Here is a 24,190-nt window from a genome sequence, read left to right as displayed (position 1 = left end):
AGAACATGATGGATTATAACCTAATCTTTATTTTTTGAATATCTCTCTCTCTCTCTCTCTCTCTCTCTCTCTCTCTCTCTGTGTGTGTGTGTGTGTGTGTGTGTGTGTGTGTGTGTGTGTGTGTGTGTGTGTTTTCGGGGGGGGGGGGGGGATGACTTCTGGCTGGATATAGAATTTTTTGTAGCTTGGGTGAATGGTGATGGACTGCAACTAACATAATTTTGGATGAGTGTAGCTTTTGGGATGGATGTGTCCAGTGAGTGGTTTATTGAGCCCTTGTTAAATGATATTAATTTTCTTAAGACCTGAACACTCTTGAGTAATGAGGGGAATATCAGTTACTGCTTGATTTTCCGCGGCAATTACATCTGCTCATGAACTGCATGTTTCTTGCTGCCTGTAGTGTTGTGATCAAGCAGATTTGTGGAGGCTCATTGCATCAGCTACTGTAGAAGACCAAGATTTTTCCGAAGAAAAATAAACTGCTATAAAAATAATTATACAAGATATTTTCCCACAAGTGATTGTTAAGGATTTCATTTCTTGTAAAGAAATCATTGTGAATTCCATAACAAAAGTGGATCTGAGTGATTGATGTGACATTCTGTTCCAGTTTGTCACTTCAAAATGAATGGTGGTGGTGGTGGTGGTGGTGGTGGTTGGGGATGGAGGTGACAGAGGAGGAGGATACATTTGCACAATGATTGCTGCTGTAGTGCAGCAGCTTTATACAGTTTTGCATTACCTTTCCTCCCCCAGTTATTGTGGTAGTTTTGACAGTATCAGCAATTTGAAGTGGGAACATCTGTACGGACTTTGACATAGAATCTGGCTGCAGATTGGCTGTCGAAAAGTCCTGCCACGTGGACAATTTAGCAATACAGTAAGACTTGGAAGTTTCTGGAAGAAGTGTCACCTTCCATCCTAGCTGCTATAGTGCAGCGTCCACTCAGGATTTAATGGTAAACTTTGTGCAAAGAAGATGCAAAGTTGAGAGTTCGTGTCCACTCCTTTATTTTTTTTAAAATCTAATTTTGTTTGTCTGCTAAAAATATGTCTGATGAAAGAAACTTCAAAGATAATGTGTTTCTCTTCCTAGCCCATCAGTAATAACATGGTCTTCCATAAACATTTTTATGAAGTAGTTTGTGTCTGTGTCAAGGTGAGAACAGTTTACTCTTAAGAGTTCCAGTCAAGTGAGTGTTCTGTATATGTTGAAAGCAGTGGAAGGCACTGACGTGCAATGGAGGTGAAATAGACATAGCTGCAGCCTTTGATGGGCCAGCACACAGTAGTTTGGTCACCTATCATTGAATGGCATTCATCACCAAAACATGCCTAGGAAATGTAAAGGTGATGAACATTGAATTTTTAATGCCATGGCTTCAGAGGAAACAACAAAGAATTTTTCTTGTTACGTTGATGGGATGGAATCAAAGGGAGTTCTCAGAATCTTATAAAGGTCAAAAGAGAGTTATGGTGTACATAATGTGAAGTACCTTGGAGATGGAGAATCAAAGTGGTTTGATGCCTCATGAAAATATTGTATAAATTGAAAAGCTAGAGATTATTGGATGAGTGCAGAAGTTGCTGGGCATATAGTTATGGAACTTCATGAAGGGAAAGAACTCAGTGATAGCAAATCTATAGGTTGCCGCGGTCATCACTCTAAGGAAAGGTGGAAAAGCTGCAGCTCTGATATGGTTTAGCCAAAAGAAGGAGTCAAGCTGATAGAGACCACAAGGAAAGCTGTTTGGGCTACCTTCTTCCATAAAGCTTCCACAGATGATAATCCACAGCATCGGCTTTGTGACAATGGTGTACATTCGTGATGTGGATGCAGGAATGCACTTGCAACTGGTGAAGTTTATGTTCAGCATCACTCCCTCCATTTGGAGTGTTGGAAGCAATTATGCCCATAAAAAGAGGTCTACATGACAGTACTTTCATCATGGTGCTTACATAGAAAGACGCGGCATTTCAAACATTTGATGTGGGAATACCAGCTGAAAACAGTGTTAGTTGGATTCAAAACTGTGAGGTTAGGTGTGTTAGATACTGAGACACAGATCAAATATAACACTGAATTAAATTTTCTGACATGGTTATTTTATGCACAAGAAATCTGTTTGGGCTAGAGGTCTGACATTTTTTGGGATGTTTCAGGATAGTGTGGAGGAAAGTAGACTACACAAACTAACTATTCGATAAGAAGAAAAAGAAATAGTTATTAATTATGAAAAAATAATCTAAATTTTGATTATCAACTGTAAATAATTCCAGATTAGAAACTTGTGATGGAAGTGACATGATCGTAGTCTACTTTTTAGATAGATACACTATGTGCTTTGCCTTTACAAATGTCTGCTTGTGTCTATGTATATGCGGATGGATATGGGTGTGTGTGCGCGCGAGTGTATACCTGTCCTTTTTTCCCCCTAAGGTAAGTCTTTCTGCTCCCGGGATTGGAATGACTCCTTACCCTCTCCCTTAAAACCCAAATCCTTTCGTCTTTCCCTCTCCTTCCCTCTTTCCTGACGACGCAACCGTTGGTTGTGAAAGCTAGAATTTTGTGTGTATGTTTGTGTTTGTTTGTGTGTCTATCGACCTGCCAGCACTTTTGTTTGGTAAGTCTCATCATCTTTCATTTTAGATATATTTTACCCACGTGGAATGTTTCCCTCTATTATCTATATATATATATATATTTGGGAGGGGGGAGTCCACCTCCAGAAGATACTTTTCTAATTCCACAGCCATGAGTCAGTTGAATCCCTACTAGGGACTGCTCAGTGGTCATGTCAGTCTGTGTTCCACACCATAATTTTCTGCTCCTTCGTACTATGAACCTCCCATCCATGAGTTTCATATTCCTCAGTGCTCATTTTACCTTTCAAGCTGTGCATGTCTTGTAGGTAGAGGTGGCAACATCTGGCATTCAAAAAGTGTCCACTAGCACGGCAGTACAGGAGCACTTGGTAGGTAACTTGGAGATGGAGGTTCCACTTCCCTGCTGTTTTAGCTTCAATGAATAGCTTAACAGGCATAACCGTGTCAAAGTAGGGAGTCGATAAATTCGAAGTAGCAGCACAGTTAGCTGGAGCAGTGCAGAAAACTTGGTTGCCGATTCCTCTACAATCTCTTTTTTGTGTGCTAACAAAATCAGTGACCTGTCTCCATCACTTTAGAGTTCTGAAAGTTTTTGTTGAAGAGCTGGGGCTAAATCATTGTCTCAAAGATAATTTTTGCCAGGGTTACATGCGCTAATTGACATGTTCTAATGTCTCTTGAATAGGAATGTTCTGTCAGGATTTTCTCTGCCGAGTGCAGTGGGTATATTGAACAGCTCTTTCAACCAACTACCATCCATTAAGTAGCCTACAGCCTTCAAGAATGTCATCAGCACATGAATTCCATCTATTCTAATGATATTATCAAAATTGGTAGCTCCTTGTTAGCAAGCTACAATAAGTTTTGCCTTGGGACATAGAATCTGATCAAAGGTGTTCACAGTTGCTTGTTGATTCATCGATTTGTGGAAATGTGTAAAGCTGTGTATATATGGTAATGTCATCAGATACTGGAGTATTTATAAATGGCAGACAAGCAGCATAAGTCATGTCAAAAGGAGACCAATCATGATTTGCTCCATGAAATCACTCCATCCTGGAATCTCGGGCACATCTTCCCAATTAGTATAAAGCCAAATAAGATATGCGCTGAAGAGGGCGCGATAAAGCCAAATCAGATCTGCACGTGTGATAGTATCGGGTGAAACAAATAGCTGTTTGAGATCTTCAGTGTTGATATTCATTAGGTCAAGAGAACTTGCTTTCTCAAAGTGTTTTGAGGAAACTATTCCCATCTCAGCAACTAGTTAAGCTGGTATTGTTCTCTTTACTCGGACAGTTCTTTGATTTGGAGCAATAGCATTTCTAGGGGCTGTCAAATATATTTTCCCAGCTGCATGGAAATATTATATCCATTCAGTGTGTGTTAAAATCTACTTTGTCATGAACAAGTTGATGGAAAGTTGTTGGGTCTATTTGCAGTGACGGTCTCATGATTGCTGACACTTTGAGACAAAGAGCTTCAGAATAAAAGATGTAGAATATCAAAGATGTCTCAACTAATTGAAGGTGTTCATCCTTTTCTGATGAATGTTTTTCGATGTGCCATGCATCTGTCATAATCTTATGACCAATAGTCTTAAGCATATGATTGTATTCTGTTTGATCTTTGATATGACAACTACTTCCCTCTATCACTCCAATATAAGTTGCATACAGTTGTCTTTTTTTTTTTGGGGGGGGGGGGGGAGGAGGAATGTAGTTACTCTCTATCTGAGTCAATAGCTCGTCAAATGAAAATTGACAGTCCTTCATATGCTTTCCCTAAAAGTGAAAATGTCATTCACAGCTCCCTCGAGCTCTCCAGCATGAGGGCCAGCCTTATTCTCCCCACCGCCACCCATTCAACATTGGGTCTACTAAGACAGAGTTTTCTTTAAATATTTATTGTGGTATTGACAGTCAGCAGCCACCATGTCTGTTACCGGCTGGATTCTGTTAAGTCCTACACTGAAGTCATCACCATGTAGCTGCCTCTTTCGTAACTGTATGTAGCATCTCTATCTTTGTCACCAGATGCACCAAATTATGTTTGTGAGAAGGCAGTCATTGTTGTGACCTTGCATAATATTCACAAATAACCTGTTCCGCACACAAAATAATGTGTTTTGAAATAAAGATGTGAGAGGATGCTCTCAGTTTTCTTGAAGATGTGCTTTGTTCAGAAGCTTACTTCACGTGTGCAGCTATCATTGTTTCATTTATGTAACCTTTTTGACATGAGACTTGTAGTCTAACAGATGTTTTACTTCTCCCCAAAACAGTATCCTTCGTATCATTTCTTTTTTTGCTGGAATCACATAATGTTTATACTCCGTTTCCTTCACTTCTTTCTCTCCGCCCTCATTCAAATCTTTTTCACAAATAAAACACATACACTGGATATTACAATAGAATTGTCATGTTATACCTCAACAAAAACGTGTGGGAAGCACAACTTCATACTGTTGCAGAGAGAAACATTGCGCTACTGTGGCAGTGAATGTAAACGAACTGGGGAACTGAAGACCGTAAGGTATGTAGGCATGAAGATCATGCCCACCCCCGTCTCTCCCTCGCATGATCTAATACATGGGGAATTCGAGAATTCGAGGACACTAAGGACACAAAGAAGAGCCTCTTTGGTTTACTAGGTAAAAGATAAGCGGCGGCAGTTTTGGAGTGGGGCGCAACTGTAAGTACAGAGAGAGACAGATGGGGGCACATTCGAGTTCGTGGCTGCAAAGGACACACTGAAGGGTTTCTTTTACAGTTTGCCAGGTAAACACATTGAAAGAAATAATTTATTTCCCTGGTGTGGAAACTATACAACGTACAAAACAATGTTGGAGACTTAAATCATAGGTAGTTTTCTCCTCTTTATTTTACTATAAAACCATGTAAATAGCATGCCTTGCAAGTCATAAGCAGAAAACCACAAAAAAACATTATTTTCGATTTTTTATATATGAGGGAAACATTCCACGTGGTAAAAATATATTTAAAAAGAAAGATGATGAGACTTACCAAACAAAAGCGCTGGCAGGTCGATAGACACACAAACAAACACAAACATACACACAAAATTCTAGCTTTCGCAACCAACGGTCCCTCGTCAGGAAAGAGGGAAAGACAAAAGGATATGGATTTTAAGGGAGAGGGTAAGGAGTCATTCCAATCCCGGGAGCGGAAAGACTTACCTTAGGGGGAAAAAAGGACAGGTATACACTCGCACACACACACATATCCATCCGCATATACAAAGACACAAGCAGACATTTGTAAAGGCAAAGAGTTGGGGCAGAGATGTCAGTCGGGGCGGAAGTACAGAAGCAAAGATGATGTTGAAAGACAGGTGAGGTATGAGCGGCAGCAAATTGAAATTAGAAATTAGCGGAGATTGAGGCCTGGCAGATAGCGAGAAGAGAGTATATGCTGAAGGGCAAGTTCCCATCTCTGGAGTTCTGACAGGTTGGTGTTAGTGGGAAGTATCCAGATAACCCGGACGGTGTAACACTGTGCCAAGATGTGCTGGCCGTGCACCAAGGCATGTTTAGCCACAGGGTGATCCTCATTACCAACAAACACTGTCTGCCTGTGTCCATTCGTGCGAATGGACAGTTTGTTGCTGGTCATTCCCACATAGAACGCTTCACAGTGTAGGCAGGTCAGTTGGTAAATCACGTGGGTGCTTTCACACGTGGCTCTGCCTTTGATCGTGTACACCTTCCGGGTTACAGGACTGGAATAGGTGGTGGTGGGAGGGTGCATGGGACAGGTTTTACACCGGGGGCGGTTACAGGGGTAGGAGCCAGAGGGTAGGGAAGGTGGTTTGGGGATTTCATAGGGATGAACTAAGAGGTTACGAAGGTTAGGTGGATGGCGGAAAGACACTCTTGGTGGAGTGGGGAGGATTTCATGAAGGATGGATCTCATTTCAGGGCAGGATTTGAGGAAGTCGTATCCCTGCTGGAGAGCCACATTCAGAATCTGATCCAGTCCCGGAAAGTATCCTGTCACAAGTGGGGCACTTTTGGGGTTCTTCTGTGGAAGGTTCCGGGTTTGAGGAGATGAGGAAGTGGCTCTGGTTATTTGTTTCTGTACCAGGTCGGGAGGGTAGTTACGGGATGCAAAAGCTGTTTTCAGGTTGTTGGTGTAATGGTTCAAGGATTCCGGACTGGAGCAGATTCGTTTGCCACGAAGACCTAGGCTGTAGGGAAGGGACCGTTTGATGTGGAATGGGTGGCAGCTGTCATAATGGAGGTACTGTTGCTTGTTGGTGGGTTTGATGTGGACGGACGTGTGAAGCTGGCCATTGGAGAGGTGGAAGTCAACATCAAGGAAAGTGGCATGGGATTTAGAGTAGGACCAGGTGAATCTGATGGAACCGAAGGAGTTTGAGGTTGGAGAGGAAATTCTGGAGTTCTTCTTCACTGAGAGTCCAGATCATGAAAATGTCATCAATAAATCTGTACCAAACTTTGGGTTGGCAGGCCTGGGTAACCAAGAAGGCTTCCTCTAAGCGACCCATGAATAGGTTGGCGTACGAGGGGGCCATCCTGGTACCCATGGCTGTTCCCTTTAATTGTTGGTATGTCTGGCCTTCAAAAGTGAAGAAGTTGTGGGTCAGGATGAAGCTGGCTAAGGTAATGAGGAAAGAGGTTTTAGGTAGGGCGGCAGGTGATCGGCGTGAAAGGAAGTGCTCCATCGCAGCGAGGCCCTGGACATGCGGAATATTTGTGTATAAGGAAGTGGCATCAATGGTTACAAGGATGGTTTCTGGGGGTAACAGACTGGGTAGGGATTCCAGGCATTCGAGAAAGTGGTTGGTGTCTTTGATGAAGGATGGGAGACTGCATGTAATGGGTTGAAGGTGTTGATCTACGTAGGCAGAGATGCGTTCTGTGGGGGCTTGGTAACCAGCTACAATGGGACGGCCGGGATGATTGGGTTTGTGAATTTTGGGAACAGCTTCAGATTCATGTTCCGCAATTGGATCAGAACTTTCCGCTTCAAGCACTTTTTGTGCACCATTTGACTGGACTACAGGAAGAGAGAGGGGTCACCCATTCCCATGGCTGTTGTTGATGAAGTTGCTATAGCTATAGGCAACTGTGCAGCACATACCTACAGTCAGTGCTCAAACTGTGTCATGGGAATTGACTCTCCGTGGTCAGCTATTCAAAAGGTTTTGGAGCGCAAAATGCATACTAAATGAATCCGCAAGATCCGCTGACAGTCATCTGTTCCTTCTCAAATGCCATGACTTTGCTCTTTGTTTTTTGGCACACGGGAAAATGGATGGCATGTGGACGGGGAATATTCTTTGAATGGATGAGGCACATTTGACTTCACACAGTGCTGGGAATGCCCAGAGCTGTCGCATATGGGATTCTACTCTACCACAATTTATGCAGGAACATCTGCTGCACTCGTGACTGTGTGGTGTGATTTCACAAGCATATTAATTCAAGATCCATTTTTCTCTCTGCACATAATAAGGACCTCCTTGTGCAACACGTGATTCTTGCTTTGCAAGAATGCAACTGTGTCCACAATGCTACTTTCGTGCAAACTGGGGTGACACCACATGGTGCTTGCCAGGTGAAAGATTTACTTGGAAACCTTCGGTAAAGCTCGTCTTACTTGCCAGCTCATGTGACGGACCCCTTGAGAGCTCTGTTGTCTGCTGGCCAGCTGCCCTGCAAGGGGCTGTGCGTGTTTCCCACCATAGGTTTGCTGCTATTTTTCTTGTGAAGCCTAGTTGGATTCCCTGCATACTATCTGCACTGCCCAGTCAGAAGTCCTGTTTGGCGACTAATGTCAGCCTACGGAGTGAGAACTCAAGACGAATGTTAGTTAAACCTTGACACCAAACAGAACATCACGTGTCCGCTGACAGTCATGTGTTCCTTCTCAAATGATTGTAAAGGAACTATTCGGTAAAAAAGTTTATTCTTGCACATCTTATAGCTTCATTTGTCAGCTTTATGATAATTGCCGATCATTATATTAAAGGTGAGATTTACTGTGATATTGTAGAATTAAGTGAGCTATTGCAAGAATTTTGGAAAGTTTAGTGAGGAATAGAGGTTGCTGTGAATTTTCGTTTGGTGCATGTTAGCTCATAAGTTGCTGCTTATCAAATTTAGCTAACGTATTAAATTTTTCCTTGAACTTTGAAGGATATTGCTGTCTCTTACCAGTCTCAAGAAAATGGATCATATATAAAACGCTTCGTTCCAAACTCTCCTGCCAGCAAAACAGCCAGAATAAAATGTTCACAAAATTCCTTGTATCTCGTAAACAGTTTCTGATGTTTGAAGATGATGATAGCAAATGTTGGTATGCAATGAGGAGAGCACAGAATCATATGATTAATATGCAAAACTTCCACATTTACCACAATATTCAAATCATTACAGATTTTTCAATAAATGATGTAATATTTTAGCACCATCAATAGCTGTTGTAACAAGAATTACTGTGAGTGTGGAATAACATGTGAGGAAGTTTCAATTTATTTTTATACCACTAATGTTATTTTCATAAAATATTGACGTGTCTTTCCATCAGTTGGTGTTTAATGATTCTATTGGCAAGTTTAACTGCATTAGAATGTTTGTGACATGAGTATTTATGAATTCTGCTGTGTTTTGGCGAAAAAAGTAATTTGAATGTGGCAATAGGGAACCTTATGTATTACTCAAAACTCATCACTGATAACATGCCCCTGAAGAAAAATAAATGTGGTGATAAGTCTGGGAAAAATAAATTACAACTTCCGTTGGAATTTTGGCGAAATCCTATATGCCATTGTGTTTTGAATAATGAGTAATATCAACTTAAACAGGGCAACAGATTTTATTTCTGTACCTCAGTAATTAACCTGCCATTTTTTACTGTCCATATACAGAATGAGGGATCATACTTTTCACCACAAATATCGTTCAGTTTGTCAGATATGTGTGTTTAGACCGTTGTAGGTAGTTGACTAGATTTTGCAGATTTAAATGTTTTCGTATTTCTCAGATCATTGAGATACAGAAATGAAATTCTTTGGCCAGTGTGAATCCACATCATTCATTATTAAACACACGCTGGGGCATAGGATTCCATTAAAATTTCAACAGAAGCTGTGATTTATTTTCCCCAGACTTCCCATAACCTTTATTTTTATTCAGAGAGACATTGTGTTTGGCAGGTTCTGAGTAATACGTTAAGTTCTCTTGTTGCCATGTTCAAATCTGCTTCTTTTGCCAAAACACAGCAGAATTCGTAAATATTCGTGTCACTAACATTCTAAAGCAGTTGAAATTGCGACAGAATCATAAAACAGCAACTGACTAAAAAACATATCAATATTTTATGAAAATATCCATTATCTGTATAAAAAGAAAGCGAAACTTCCTCTCATATGGTTTTCTAAACCCACATTAATTCTCATTACAGCAGATATTAATGGTGCTAAACATTAGCATATTAATCGTACGACTAAATAATCTTCTCTTTGCATACTAACATTTGCCAAATTCGTGTTCTGATAACCCGCTGGTGGGCGAGTTTGGGACAAAGCGCTTTTTATACGATCCACTTTCCTCGTATCTCGTAAACAGTTTCTGATATTGGAAGATGATGTTGCCAAATGTTGGTACGCAACGAGGAGAGCACTCAAGCATATGATTAATATGCGAAACTTCCATATTTACCACAATATTCAAATCATTACAGACTTTTCAATAAATGATGTAATATTTTGGCACCACCAATAGCTGTTGTAACAAGAATTGTAATCGATAGGAAAAATTCAATACGTTAGCTAAATTTTATACAGAGCAACATATGAGCTAACACGCAACAAACACAAATTCATAGCAACATCTATTTTTCATTGCAAACTTTCTGAAATTCTTGCAGTAGTTTACTTAATCCTAAAATATCACAGTAAATATTATCATTGAAACTTCCTGGCAGATTAAAACTGTGTGCCCGACCGAGACTCGAACTCGGGACCTTTGCCTTTCGCGGGCAAGTGCTCTACCAACTGAGCTACCGAAGCACGACTCACGCCCGGTTCTCACAGCTTTACTTCTGCCAGTACCTCGTCTCCTACCTTCCAAACTTAACAGAAGCTCTCCTGCGAACCTTGCTTCTGTTAAGTTTGGAAGGTAGGAGACGAGGTACTGGCAGAAGTAAAGCTGTGAGAACCGGGCGTGAGTCGTGCTTCGGTAGCTCAGTTGGTAGAGCACTTGCCCGCGAAAGGCAAAGGTCCCGAGTTCGAGTCTCGGTCGGGCACACAGTTTTAATCTGCCAGGAAGTTTCATATCAGCGCACACTCCGCTGCAGAGTGAAAATCTCATTCTGGGAATATTATCATTATCTAAACAATTGGCAGTTCTTCGTGAAGCTGATGAATGAAGCTATAAGATGTGCGAAAATCAATTTTTTTTACCAAATAGTTCCTTTACAATTGTTTGAGAAAGACTGCAGTTTGACTAATTCACGCACCCTTGTGTTCATGGTGTCAAACCAGCCAGCTAGGTTCTGCACTGAATCATACACTTTGTGAGAGGTTCAGGGTGGCTGTGACACCCACCTGCTTGCCAGCAGCTATGAGCACTGGCTTGCAAAGTTGGAGAGAACCTTACTCTGTGTGAGATGGGCTTAAGGACCTGACCATCTCTAGGCTGTTTCTAGCTGTGTGGCCTTCCAGATCCCCTGACCTAAATCTATGTGACTTTTGGTTGTGGGAATATCTGACAAGTTGTGTCTGTCAGGGATGTATCCGGACTCTTCTTTCTCTGAAGGATAGCATATGACTACATACCACTCTGATTACACTGGATATGGTGTGAGCAACTGTCGACCATGCAGTGTCATGTATGCAGGGTGTTGCAGAGTTGAGAGACCATATTGAATACGTGTTGTAACTTGTGACCATAGCCTACTAACATGACAAAATCACTCTTATGTTTTTGTTCAGTCCTCCCCCTTTTGCTGTACCCACACCACATTCTGACTGCTTATAGTGCCATATAGTCACCTGGTGACAGAAAGTGAAACCCCCTCCCCAACCTCCCCCGGCATACTCTGTGAACGCACCAATTAATGAACATACCTACTGCCTTTGAGCATCCTGTGAGGTATACAGCCCACACACACTGCAGCTCTCTGAACACTGTTGATTTAATTATCATGTGGTGTAATTTACTGATGTTTACAAAAAATTGTAATAAGGTCAATATGAGAACTAATGTTATTAATTGTATATCAAAATGTCCAGCAAGAAACACTATTTCTTACAATTTTCTTCCTACTAAGAGTTCATTTTTTTAGTCATATAAACTTTATAAAAATTGTTAGCATTTTTTTTCCCCGAGGCATTCACAGTCAAGTTATCTTAATTCAATGACTTGGACTTAGTGTCTCCGGCAGCTGGCTGGCTGGCAGCTGGTTTTGTGTCAAAGTTTCTTAATTACAGACTAACATAACAGTCTGATTACTCTTATCAGTTACAGCCATTAAGAAAGATGGATAGTTATTGTTGTCTACTCCTTAATGTCTCATTCAATAATATCAATATGTTGTCTGCTGATTGAATTAATCAAGTTTTGAATAGGAGCAGTTTCTTATTTCTAGAGAATTCTTTAATTCTTGATACCATTTGTTGACTTTTACGTATTACTCACAAAGTTAAAAACATGTTTAGTTGTTTCATTAACGTAGGTGACACATTGAGCATGCTTCAGATACTGAACAAGGAAGTTACATTAGGGCATGTCAGGCTCAGTTATTTTTATGCTAATATGTGTTTTAAGTTCCATTCCATCATGACTCAGCGATTAGAGAGATTTAATATTGGTTAACAATGTTGCAAATTCTGGTAGCTGACATGATTGGTGTTTCTGAGCTAAACAAATTTTAAGCTAGATCATGTGGTCATAGGAGACTTGTTAAAAAAAGAGTTTGAATGTTTTATCGGAACTTTTGACACAGTTTCACACATGTGGAGCAAAGAACAGAAATGGCTCCTATGTTTACAGGAATCACTATGTTATTGTGAAGGGCAATGGAAATAAAATGAAATATGCAACATAAAAAATAACTTACGGACAGAGCAGCACACGATTCGTGCTACCACATGATGATGTATTCAGTTAATCAGGTGCAATTTTTTTCAGCAGCCATTCCAAGGTCCCCCTCCAGGACAAGGTCCCCCTCGTGGCCCACCACCAGGAACAATGCAGCCAGATCCACGGGGACCGCCACCTCGCCCAGAATGGAACCGTCCACCAGGTCCTGGTTGGTTATTATTGTCTTATCTACATGAAACAGAATCAAAGTTGTTAATTTTCTTATGTATTTAAAGGGTCTTACAGTAATCTATCTTTGTTAGCCATATATTTTACTTGTGAAGCACTCTGCAGCACATAGCAGAGTTACTTAAACTTTGAACTGTTATTTGACATAGTTACATGGTGCACTGTCACATCACCACTGCTAAGGCTCGGACATTGATGGCAGAAAACTGCAGGCTGATTATAATGAGAGGATTAATGTTGCACAGCAGAATTGCTACTGGCTACACAATTACTTACCTGGATTTGAACTCTGTATGATCTCCAATTTGAAGAATTCTTGGAGCCCCTACATTACTGCCGGTGAGTTAGAACCAAACTACAGGATGATCCAAAACTCTGTTAACATTTGAAAATTGGGATACAATTTGATACACTTGTTTGAAATGACTTGGAGTTTCATTGAAACAAAAAAGTCCACAAAATGACCTTCAGATGATGCTTCATATGATACAAAAGCAATAATTAGCATAACAGTTGTCTTTTAGCAAAGAGGATGGTATTTACAACAAATGATCAGTGGTTTGGTCGTCATTCATCAACAAAACCATTAATTGAGGGACAATTTTGTGAACAGCACTGTATAACAAATCAGTAAGTATAGTGAGAAATTGCCATCGAATGTTGCTAATGAGGTCGGACAGTAGTGGTAGACTTGAGATTTTTGGTAACCCCATAGCCAATAATCACACGGATTGAGGTCTGGAGAGTGGGGAGGCTAAGCATGACAGATGTGGCAGTGCAGCATGCGATTCTCTCAAAACGATACATGCAAGTGATAAGAGATGGAGCACCAACATACATAAAAGTTGTACTTTCCCGTGGGTATTTAGGGTGATCTGACTCCCCCTCTCAATAGTTCATTATATACATGATTCTCAAGTGGCATCACTGACGTTTTCCTATCCAGCATCTCTGGTTGGCCTGTTTTTGCACTCTTTTTCTGGTTTCAATAAAACCTCTTACCTTTTCAGGCATGTGTCAGTTTTTACCTCTCTACCCATATTATTCCATGAGTTAGTACATTTTTAAATCTTAACAGAAACGGTCACTGTTGATGCTTGTTTTATCAGCCAATGTTAGCAGTTTTCAAAGGATTTGCAGTTGCAGGCTTCACTCTCTTGAGTTGTTGTAGCCTTCCTGTCACAAACACTGGTATGCTGATGGATGAGCATCAAAGACTTCTTGGATTATTTATAGGTGAGCAGACTACCTTCTGTGTAGACCTATATAAGAAAATGTCACATATTTCATTTCTTCTATACTTCAAAAGTGGACCCTGTTATTCTTGAAAAGATAGTTGTCGACACTATCAAAAACCCTTAACTCATCTTGCTTCTTGTTTACAGTATGTTGCAGTGGTTGCAATATCAAATTGCTCTCCTTAACATCATCTGCTTCTCTTTTCATAATTTTGTCATATGGTTTCTTTACTTTATATAGACATTCTATACATTACTGTGTTCTTTCAACCTTCTGTTTTTGCTCATTACTAGTTTATTAGTAGCTTGTGATGTTCATACAGCTGATTCTCTTTTCTCTGGAGGTTTTTTTGAGTTTCCTGTGGGTGACGTCTATTACTCGTGTAGTTGTGCTTGCTTCTACTGCTTTGTATTTCTCTTCAGACTATTCTTCTTGCCTTGTCACTTGATGCTCTGCTAGTCTCCTTTTTTAGATGTATGTTTCCTTTTGCTTGTTTCATTTGCTGCACTTTTATGTTCTCTCTTTCCATCAGTTAAATTAATATGCCCTCTATTAGCAAAGGATTTTTGCTGGGCTTTGTCTTTTTGCTCAGTCATTCCTCTCTTGCTTTCACCATTTCGAGCCCCCTTCTCTATCGTATTCCTTTACCCTGTTCGTTACTAATTATGTTATGCTCCCTTTGGTAATCTCAGTGGTCATTAGATGTTTCAGTTTATTTAGGTCCCTTCTTTTTAACCCTTTGCACTCTATAATGCAGACACAGATCAACTCCATGTGCTCTTATTTAAATTGCCATACCACAGACAATTACTTGAATCTGTCTGGAAACAATGAGGCCACTGACCAACAATTAGGATACACGAGGGTTGGAACTTAAATAGTGGCAACTATTTATTCACAACTGATACAAAAGAGTTACATGTTCACACCTGTTACTGTCCTTCAAAGTAATCACCAGCATTATGTAGAACCCATTGCTAGCGATGTGGAAGGCGTAGTATACCGTTAGCAGAGCCTGTTCTGTTGATAGTGCGAATGGAGCAGTCTACTGCCTGTCGAATCTCTGGAACAGTTCTGAAGCAAATGCCACAAAGTGCTTCCTTCATCTTTGGAATCAAATTGAAGTCACAAGGACTTAAGTCCAGGGAGTATGGTGGATAGTACAGTACTTCCCATTCCCCTGACCGAACAGAGCAGCACACAGCGTGTGCTGTATGCGCCCGTGCATTGTGTTGCAAAATTATGGGTGGGTTGCGCAGAAAGTGTCGCCGCTTCTTTTGCAAAGCTGGTGGCAGGTGATGCTCCAAAAGTGAACACTAATACAGTGCATTGACAGTCTGCCATAGAGGAACGTAATGCATTAGGATAACACCATCACAGTCGTACACAAGAATCACCATAACTTTCACCATACTGGGGCTCTGACGCACTTTCGACTTTTGTGGCGACCCATAATGACACCATTAGTTGGATTGGTGTTTCAGTTTTGGCTTGTACGGTCTGGCCCATGTCTCATTGAGTGTTAATGTACAACGTAAGAAAGCCTCTCCTTCGTGTTCATAGCGCTCAGAGTGCGCCTGAGCAGCGTCGTAACACATCCATTTCTGCATTTCTGTCAAGTCACGCGGAACCCATCATGATGAAATTCGCATGCACAGGCATTCCTTCAGGATGCAAAACACAATCGCTTGCACTAATCCGGTTTCGTGAGAAAGCTCACGAATTGTATGGTGTCGATCACTTTCCAATAACGCAGCAACAGCATGCACTTTAGGAACGCTAGGATGACCTCCCCGATGCATGTCTGGCACAGTTTGCTGACCTTTATTGAAGGCTTTTACCCATTGTGCTGTTGTTCTGTATGGCAATGCCGATTCCACGCACGCCTCTTGAAGACCTTGATGACACTGTCATGCTGTAAGAACTCTGGCACATTCAATCTTGATCCAACTCCGTTGTCCTGTTTCGAAAACATAATGACACCATTATGTTAGATTGCTCGCTCAAAAGTGACTGTTTTTCCCTCGATTGTGGATAAGCCGGTGACGTGGGACGGGTGAGTCCATCTCCTCGGAGGTAAGGTAGGTATGTCAACAACGTGTGCTATCAGCGACAGTAATAATTGCATAGTGTCTCCACAGCAGGGTTCCAAGCTATGTACATCAAAACAAAAAGTACACTTTCATTCAAATGTATTTACAAGTCACAAAACAAAAAATTTTCACTGTGTGATATTTTTTGAACTCTTTGGGGTGGACTGTTTCCATCATCATTTCACTCGGAATTGTTTACAAATGAATCACTGTTATCCTCAAATTGAGGGCCACTCTCATTTTCACTTAGACATTCCTCAGAAAGAACTGTGTGAAGAACTAGGTATTTCATGTCCAATAACTTGAACACAATAATTACTACAATGTTTCACTCGACATAACTGCTGAAGTTCAACAAAGAGTTAACACAGGTTTCCCTAGAGGTCAGTATTATACAGTATTGATGCCTAGCACAGTCAGATTCGAAAACGGAGCTTGTGAGGAATGAAAAATGGTGTCGAACGAGACACGGCATTGGAGTGGAAAATAAAATTTGCAGTATCGAGCACCACTCATCGCAGGAGTGGAAAGGGTTACGTTTCTATCTTGTTTCTTCAGCTTTAATCTACATTTCAAAATTAATAAACTTTGATCAAAGTCTAGTCTGTTTAAAGTGGTGTTTTGTAGTTCTAAACCTTTCCCCATTGCATAATCTATGTGAAATCTTCTGATGTCTGTAGGCCTTTCCATGCATAAGACCTTCTCTCGCGATTTGTACATTGTTTCATGTTGTTAAATTGTGCTCTGTGGAAAGTACTACCAGCTAGCCTCCCTTCTTATTCCTTTTTCCACTGTAATATTCTAGTCCCCCACCACAATCTGTTTCTCTCCCATAATATGCTGATTTTTTTTATTTATTTATTTTTTTTTTTTACAATGTTGGGAAAGATAGATCGCTACTTGCAGTAAATAAGGCACATTTAAGTTGCAGACAGGCACAATTAAGACACACTTATTTGTCGGCTGTATACTCCATGTAACCCAAAGCCAAAAGAAATAAATAAAAAAAGGCACTTACATAAAGATTTTAGCCACAGCCTTCATCAGCAGGAGAGAAACACACTCCTCATACCTATAAGGAAGCACACCTCATGTGCGCATGAAGGTCAACTCCAGCAACTCGGGCTGGAATGCCATTCCAGCAGGCAATTGGTTAACTTCAGCACAGTGGCCATTAGAAGTGTAAAATATGTACTGATAACTCTGAAACATTCACATAGTAACCTAATTAAATCCTCATCTGGGTACGGATATGTCTGAGCTGCCTACACACATTCTGAAGGTGCTTCAGCAGTAAACAGTGCATTTCTGCACTCAATCCCTTACTCACATAGATATTGGTGAAGCAACATTCAGGTACTGTCACCCATTATTAGAATGCTGCCTCACTAACATCTGTGTATAATGATTGAGTACAGAAATGCACTTATGTTGCTAAATCAATTTAAGAATATATATGGGCAGCTCATAGATTTATACTTAGACATCGTGGGCCTTCAGAATTATCTGCATATACAGATCACTAGGAAACATCACGATTGTGAGAGGCTTAAAATCCTTAGTCTGATTATTACAGTAAGAAAAGACTTTACTTAATTTTATAAAATTGTGCAATCACAAGACAGACACTGTGCATTGTCAGACAGCAGTAGGTTGAACAGAGAGATGGGTGTTTGTGGACATATTATTTTTGCATATCAGTGAGGTGCAGGAAGCATGCTGTCATGTATCAGAACTGACTCGTTTGAGTTATCCCATCGAATGACCTCTCTTTTCATCCTACTGATGAATTAGCTGCAGTTAGATATCGGGGCCTGACAAAAATAGCACTCATGTATTGTCTACGAACCCATCCAGATGCTTAGATTCTTGGCCTGATTCTGGTCCCAGGCTCTATTAATATGTAAGAAGTCATATTTATGTTAGTATTTAACTTGAGCAACTCTTTTAGTTAAATGTGGTGAAACTCATACATTTTTGAAGTGCCTGTTTACATAGTTCTGGAGAAGGAACTATGGAGGATGATGAATTCCCATTCTGTTATTTCCAGTGTGTGTGTTTCCTTGGCCAGCCTGTTGCCTTAAACTTCTTTTTAGGGCATTTTTTCTTTGTTCTTCCTTGGTCCATCCTCTTTACATGTCTGATTAATACATATATTTTGAAAACATTGAGAAAAATATGTTTGAGTTACACAATATACTCAAATGTTGGAAAACATAATTTTTTTTTGTTTAACTATGATTTCTGGCACTTATTTAAAATTTAAAGTATTATAAATTATTTCTTGATTAGTTTCTAGCATTTGACTGGAATCACTCATTATTATTATTATTATTATTATGTGCCAGTTCAAAACTGCTGAAACTTGCAGTTAGCAAATTTTGCAGCATAGACTATGTCTGCAAGCTGCAATAAATGCATTAAAAAGCATGTTTGCATTGATGTTTCGTTTGATTGTCAAATAAGGATCGGCCTGATCTTTGACACATTTTGGGATGACTACTAGGAAACATCTTGCAAATGAATTCATTGTTTTAGTGATGTTCTATGCATTCTGAAAGATACAATGAAATGACGATACAGGTTCCTGACTCGCCAAGTATCTTTCTAGTGCATTTTTGTCATGATGGTGACACTATTTTTAAAGCCTTAAGGTTTCAGAATTTAAAAATATTTTTAATCTGTGGATCTTTTTGGACACAAAATTGTTTCGTCTTCATATGTTTTATTCATTTGTCAGCACACATGGTCCTAAGTTTGTGAGAAACTGGCATGCTCATGTTCTGTACACCTGCATTATATTTTTTTCTTGTGTAAACATTATCAAATGTTCCTTTGCTTACAGGTATTCACCACCACCCAGGTCCGGGATTCCCACCCCATAGTCAGCCCCCACCAATGCAAGGCCCACCTCCTGGACAAGGACCACCGCCAAGAGGCCCACCACCGGGTCAGATGGGAGGTACACACATACACATACACAAATCTATGCACACACTCTCTTTTCATTGGCAGTTGAATATCAGATATATGACAGTTGTCTTTGAAATTACATTATTTGGTTAAACCGTGTTGTCATCTGTATAGTAGTAGTTACTTTGTTACAGTCATGTTAACTTTTCTTCTGCACCGTTAGAATCAAATGATTGTGGCTCATACTTGAAAGATTTTTTAAAATACTGTATATTTCATCTTGGTTGATTTATTGCCCTTGCTGTTATAATTTTATACAAATTAAAACAAAATAATACATGTTCTGGGGAGAGTGACACCCTCTGGGTCTGTTATGTGACATTTGATACCCATTACTGCATTAAGACCTAGATTTTTCCATTAAGTACAATGTGTAGCTACACCCATCAGTTTTGCCTATGCATTGATTTTTTTTCTTATCTCTTAGAATTCAGTAAAGAACCTCTTGTTCCATCTACCATATATTTGCCTGCCTACATGGCCTTTCCATCTCCGTATAATTTAATAGTCATAATTAAGTCAACAGATTCCAATCTGTTCCCTGATCTAATTTTTGTTTTTGTTTTTGTTTGTTATGCCTGATTTAGAATAAAAAATGAATGACAACAGAGTAGTGGGGGCATGTCAGTGTTGTCAGTTCAAAGTTAACTGTGCATGCAGTATTGCTGTAAGTATACAGCTGTCCCAGCAACAGCTTTTTGGCTCCGTATCAAACACATTTGCAGTTTCTCCCATTGATGTCCACTATGAAGTGTGGTTTGCAGGATCACAACTACTGTACCACTTTTTAGGAATGCCCCGTGCTAATAGTGCGATACCACTTCCATGGGCATGCACTGCTCATTAAAGTAATCAGTGTTATCAATTTTTTAGTTGTATTTTATGTACAGTAGTAGTTCTCAGGCAGATCTGCGTCATTTTTGTGAGAGTAGCAACTAATCACATGAAAATACTGATTCATGTAATGTCCCATAGTATGTCACACTTATGCAGATAGTGAAATGAGTTGTTTCAGAAAAAGTTCATCCAGTCAAAATGTTTATCACAAAGTATGACTGTAATGCAAGAAACACTTGAATTTGCAGCAGAAGGTGACCACTACTCAACGAAGAACATTTTCCAATTGGTTGGTGCTGTGGTAACTGTCCTGTAAATAACTTCCTGGTCTATCACTTAATTATTTTGATAAAAGTATAGCAAGTTTAATTCCCATTCATAATATGGCCCACTACCTGTAAACTTTCAGTCACTGTGGAAGACATTGAGAAAGCTTTTGTAGTCAAATTAAAGTTGCTTTGTAGTTTACACTTCACTTCTTGGAGCTGGTTTCCTCCAACCAGAGCCTGCAGTGCCATGTCCAAACTTTCTCAACATTTTGTCAGTTTGCTTCCAGTTCCTCGCCCAGCCTTCTTTCCTGATGTGTTTGGATCCTGAATACTGGATCTGACCATTTTTCACACAGTATTGCGTGAAGCTAAATTTTTGAAGGCTGCAATTCATCATCGTGACTGGGGGGTTACCAGATTCATAATGCAGCATAGTGGTGTAATGCAATGGTTAGCATAAAAAACTGATGTGAGGCTTTACATTCAAATCTTTAGTGCAGAGAAGATCTATTATTTCTAAACATAATCAAAAGACACTTATGCTTATTTTTGTTTCAGTTTCACTTTCCAGTTGACCTTTCTATTTGCTCTTATTTTTCTTCCTATCATTCTTTTTTTGTGGTTGGAATCTGGCTTTACCACCAGTAATTTGGAGCCAAATGTCAATGAGGTCTGCTCATCAGTTGGTAACAACAGCCCGTGTAGTCTATGTGAGGATAATTTCATTTAATGAATGGCAGCAACAAATTGCAGTTTTCTTTTACCGCTGAAACTGAAATTTTTCTTCTGATAGAGATTAAAATTAATCACTGTGAACAAAGTGATAGTGATTTTTGTTCTGTCACAGATTGTTCACTGCTGTTGTCTCAAATATCTTGCACATGAGGAGTTTGTGATTAGATTAGAACACAAGTTTAAATTCAGGGCTACCAAACTAGTTGGTTTCTGTGACAGTCGTGGGGTCACTTAAAACCAACTGTTGACACAGCATCTTGCGTTTCCGTTTCACCTCGCAGCGGCCACTCCCAACATTGGTCTATGTTCACAGTCCAGCATATGTGAAGAGAGAGACTGGGTTCGTATGTTGCTTATAACTGATGAGAAGTCAGCAATGGATGTGGCAACATTGTAGTGGCAGGTGACGTATTTCAGTTGTCAAGTACTTTTAATTGGACTAAAGTGTCTTGAGTGCACTCCAGGCTATTTTTACCCACTGTTTTATTTCTTCTGCTCCCCACAAGGTCATTGCCTTTAGCTGCTCTAAATACATCGACTCGTCAACTGTACCGGTTTGCAAAACTTCAGAACAAAAGTAGTTTTGCATGATGTGTCACTGCCAAGTAACATAGCTTGATGAAACTTGAACTGTACATAGTATGAATTGTTGCAGAACACCGAAAGAAATACGCAATGATTGGACAGAAATGGCACTTATTCAAAGACAATAATTAGATTGAAGTCGCCATGATTCATGGTCACCTGGTCTCTAGAACAGGCAGGCCATTGTTCTTTAATAGCGTTTGAGAGTAGCAACTAATCACATGAAAATACTGATTCATGTAATGTCCCATAGTATGTCACACTTATGCAGATAGTGAAATGAGTTGTTTCAGAAAAAGTTCATCCAGTCAAAATGTTTATCACATGGATGGCAGTGCATGCTCTGCAACATGCTCCCATGTTAACCATAACACAAGTAAGGAGTTCTTGTGGTAGAGCATTACATTGCTCCACCATCGTGGTGAACCAATGTTGGATGATCATTAGTTCAAGTGGATGTGCTACAATACATCTCCCAAACTCATCCCTCACATGCTCAATGGAGTTGGAAGTTCAGAGGAATGGGCAGGCCAGTCTATTTTCCAAATATCCTCTTGTTACAAGAGCTCCTCCAACAGTGCTGTTCGATACTGTTGTGCAATATCATCCATAAAAATGATGTTTGGTCTAATAGCATCTCTGAAAAGGTGCACATGGAGAATGAGTACAGTTTTACGCTTAACAGTTACTGAGTGTGCAGTTTTCGAAGACCTGGAAGTTGGTAAGCCCATTGTGCCTTCCCACACCATAACACGTGGACCACTATAACGATCATGTTTGACAATATTCCTGGATGCGTTACGTTTCCCACTTCTGCCCATATGAAGGTATGTCAGGTGGTGTTTAACATGGTTGTATTGGTGGTACAGGTGTTCTGGTGTAGGGAGACATGATGTTGCATGATCACAGTGACCTCCAAATCTTTGCACACAGTACGCTAACAGAAATATCATTGTGACACTGTACTAATTTCCCATGCTCGTCTTTTCAGAGGGTGCTTTTGTCCCTGACTTAAATTTTGTGGATGATTTTGTTCAGTAGCATTGAACAGCACTGGTGGAGGAGCTCTTGCATAGAGAGGATATTTGACTAATGGGGTGGCCCATCTAGTATGTGTGCGGGATGTGTTTGAGAGATGTATTGCAGCACGCACCAGTGATCATCCAACAGTGGTGACCCACGCTGGTAAAGGAATGGAATGCCCTACCACAAGAACTCCTTACCAGTTTTATGGTCAGCATGGGAGCATGTTTCAGAATGTGTGTTACTGTCTGTTATGATCTCAACCCTATAAGAGAACCATGGTGTGCCTTTTTTAATGTCCAGGGAATCATCATGAATCACAGTGACTTCAGTGGAATTATTGTCTTTGAATAAATGTCATTTTTATTTGTCTCATTGGGTATTTCTTTCATTTACCTTCTGTACCCTACTGTAGCATTCATTCTACATATGGTGCAGATTTCATCAAGCTATGTTAATAGGCTGTGACATATCATGCAAAAGCAATTTTTGTTCTGGAGATTTGCATACCAGTGTAATTTTGCAAGATCATTGTCAGTTTGTGCTATTTTTGGTTTGTTAATTATATGTTGTTAGTCTTACTGCAATTCATTTTCATGCCTACTTTTTAACTCATACATCAAAGTTCTTCCATTTGTTTCTAAAGTTTTTCTGCACTACAAGCGAAAGAGAATGCGATTTAGCTATATTATGTCAACAAGAATTCTTCATTTTCTCAGTTGAGGGGAGTGAAAAAATTCATTGAGTGCTAAGAATATATTTGGAAGTATGGAAACTCCTTACCTGACACCGTTTTCAATTTTGAATTTGTTACTGCCCACATGAGGCCTAATGAGATTGACATATATATTCTTCATTTTTCAAGGGTTATTAATACAGATTTCATTGAAACATGACTGAAAAACTTTGTCAGGAATATATGAATTCCAGGCAATGTGGCGATTTGTACACATAGTTCAGTTGTGTAACCTAGTTTGACATAGAAATAATACTGATATGCAAATTATTGATTGCGCTGTATTTGTTTCTAAATTTAGTTTTTTTTTTCTTTTCCTGATTTTTTTCTTTATGTGTTTAATTCCAATATTTTTATTTAACTAAATTTATGTTAATACTACAAGATTATACTATTACACTGAAGAGCCAGAGAAACTGTTACACTTGCCTGATAATCGTGTACGGCCCCTGCAGGCACTCAGAAGTGCCACAACCTGACGTGGCATGGACTCAACTAATGTCTGAAGTAGTGCTGGAGCAGGGAATTGACACCATGAACCCTGTCCGCAGCTCGTGGTCTAGTGACTAGCATTGCTGCCTCTGGATCACGGGGTCCTCAGTTCAATCCCGGCTGGGTTGGGGATTTTCTCTGCACAGGGACTGGGTGTTTGTGTCGTCGTCGTCGTCGTCGTCGTCTTCATCATCATCATCATCAGTGACAGTGGCTAGATTGAACTGTGTAAAAAATTGGACTGTGAAATATTGGGACTCAGTACAGGTGCTGATTA

General features: G+C 40.0%; 1 protein-coding gene across 8 annotated transcripts in view; it reads left to right on the top strand.

The window, feature by feature from the left end:
* Positions 1 to 24,190, top strand: part of LOC126095166 (cleavage and polyadenylation specificity factor subunit 6) — a 193,632-nt gene that overhangs the window by 88,769 nt on the left and 80,673 nt on the right. For 4 of the 8 annotated variants that reach the window (XM_049909890.1, XM_049909891.1, XM_049909887.1 and 1 more), the window contains 2 exons: positions 12,791 to 12,911; positions 19,109 to 19,225. In XM_049909890.1, the coding sequence (XP_049765847.1) occupies positions 12,791 to 12,911; positions 19,109 to 19,225 (238 nt within the window). The remainder of the gene's footprint in view (positions 1 to 12,790; positions 12,912 to 19,108; positions 19,226 to 24,190) is intronic. The other 4 variants (XM_049909892.1, XM_049909893.1, XM_049909889.1 and 1 more) reach the window with 3 other exon arrangements.

The sequence above is a fragment of the Schistocerca cancellata genome, chromosome 8 (assembly GCF_023864275.1).
Source record: "Schistocerca cancellata isolate TAMUIC-IGC-003103 chromosome 8, iqSchCanc2.1, whole genome shotgun sequence".
NCBI classification, from domain to species: domain Eukaryota; kingdom Metazoa; phylum Arthropoda; class Insecta; order Orthoptera; family Acrididae; genus Schistocerca; species Schistocerca cancellata.
This window is presented reverse-complemented; position numbering and strand designations above follow the sequence as displayed.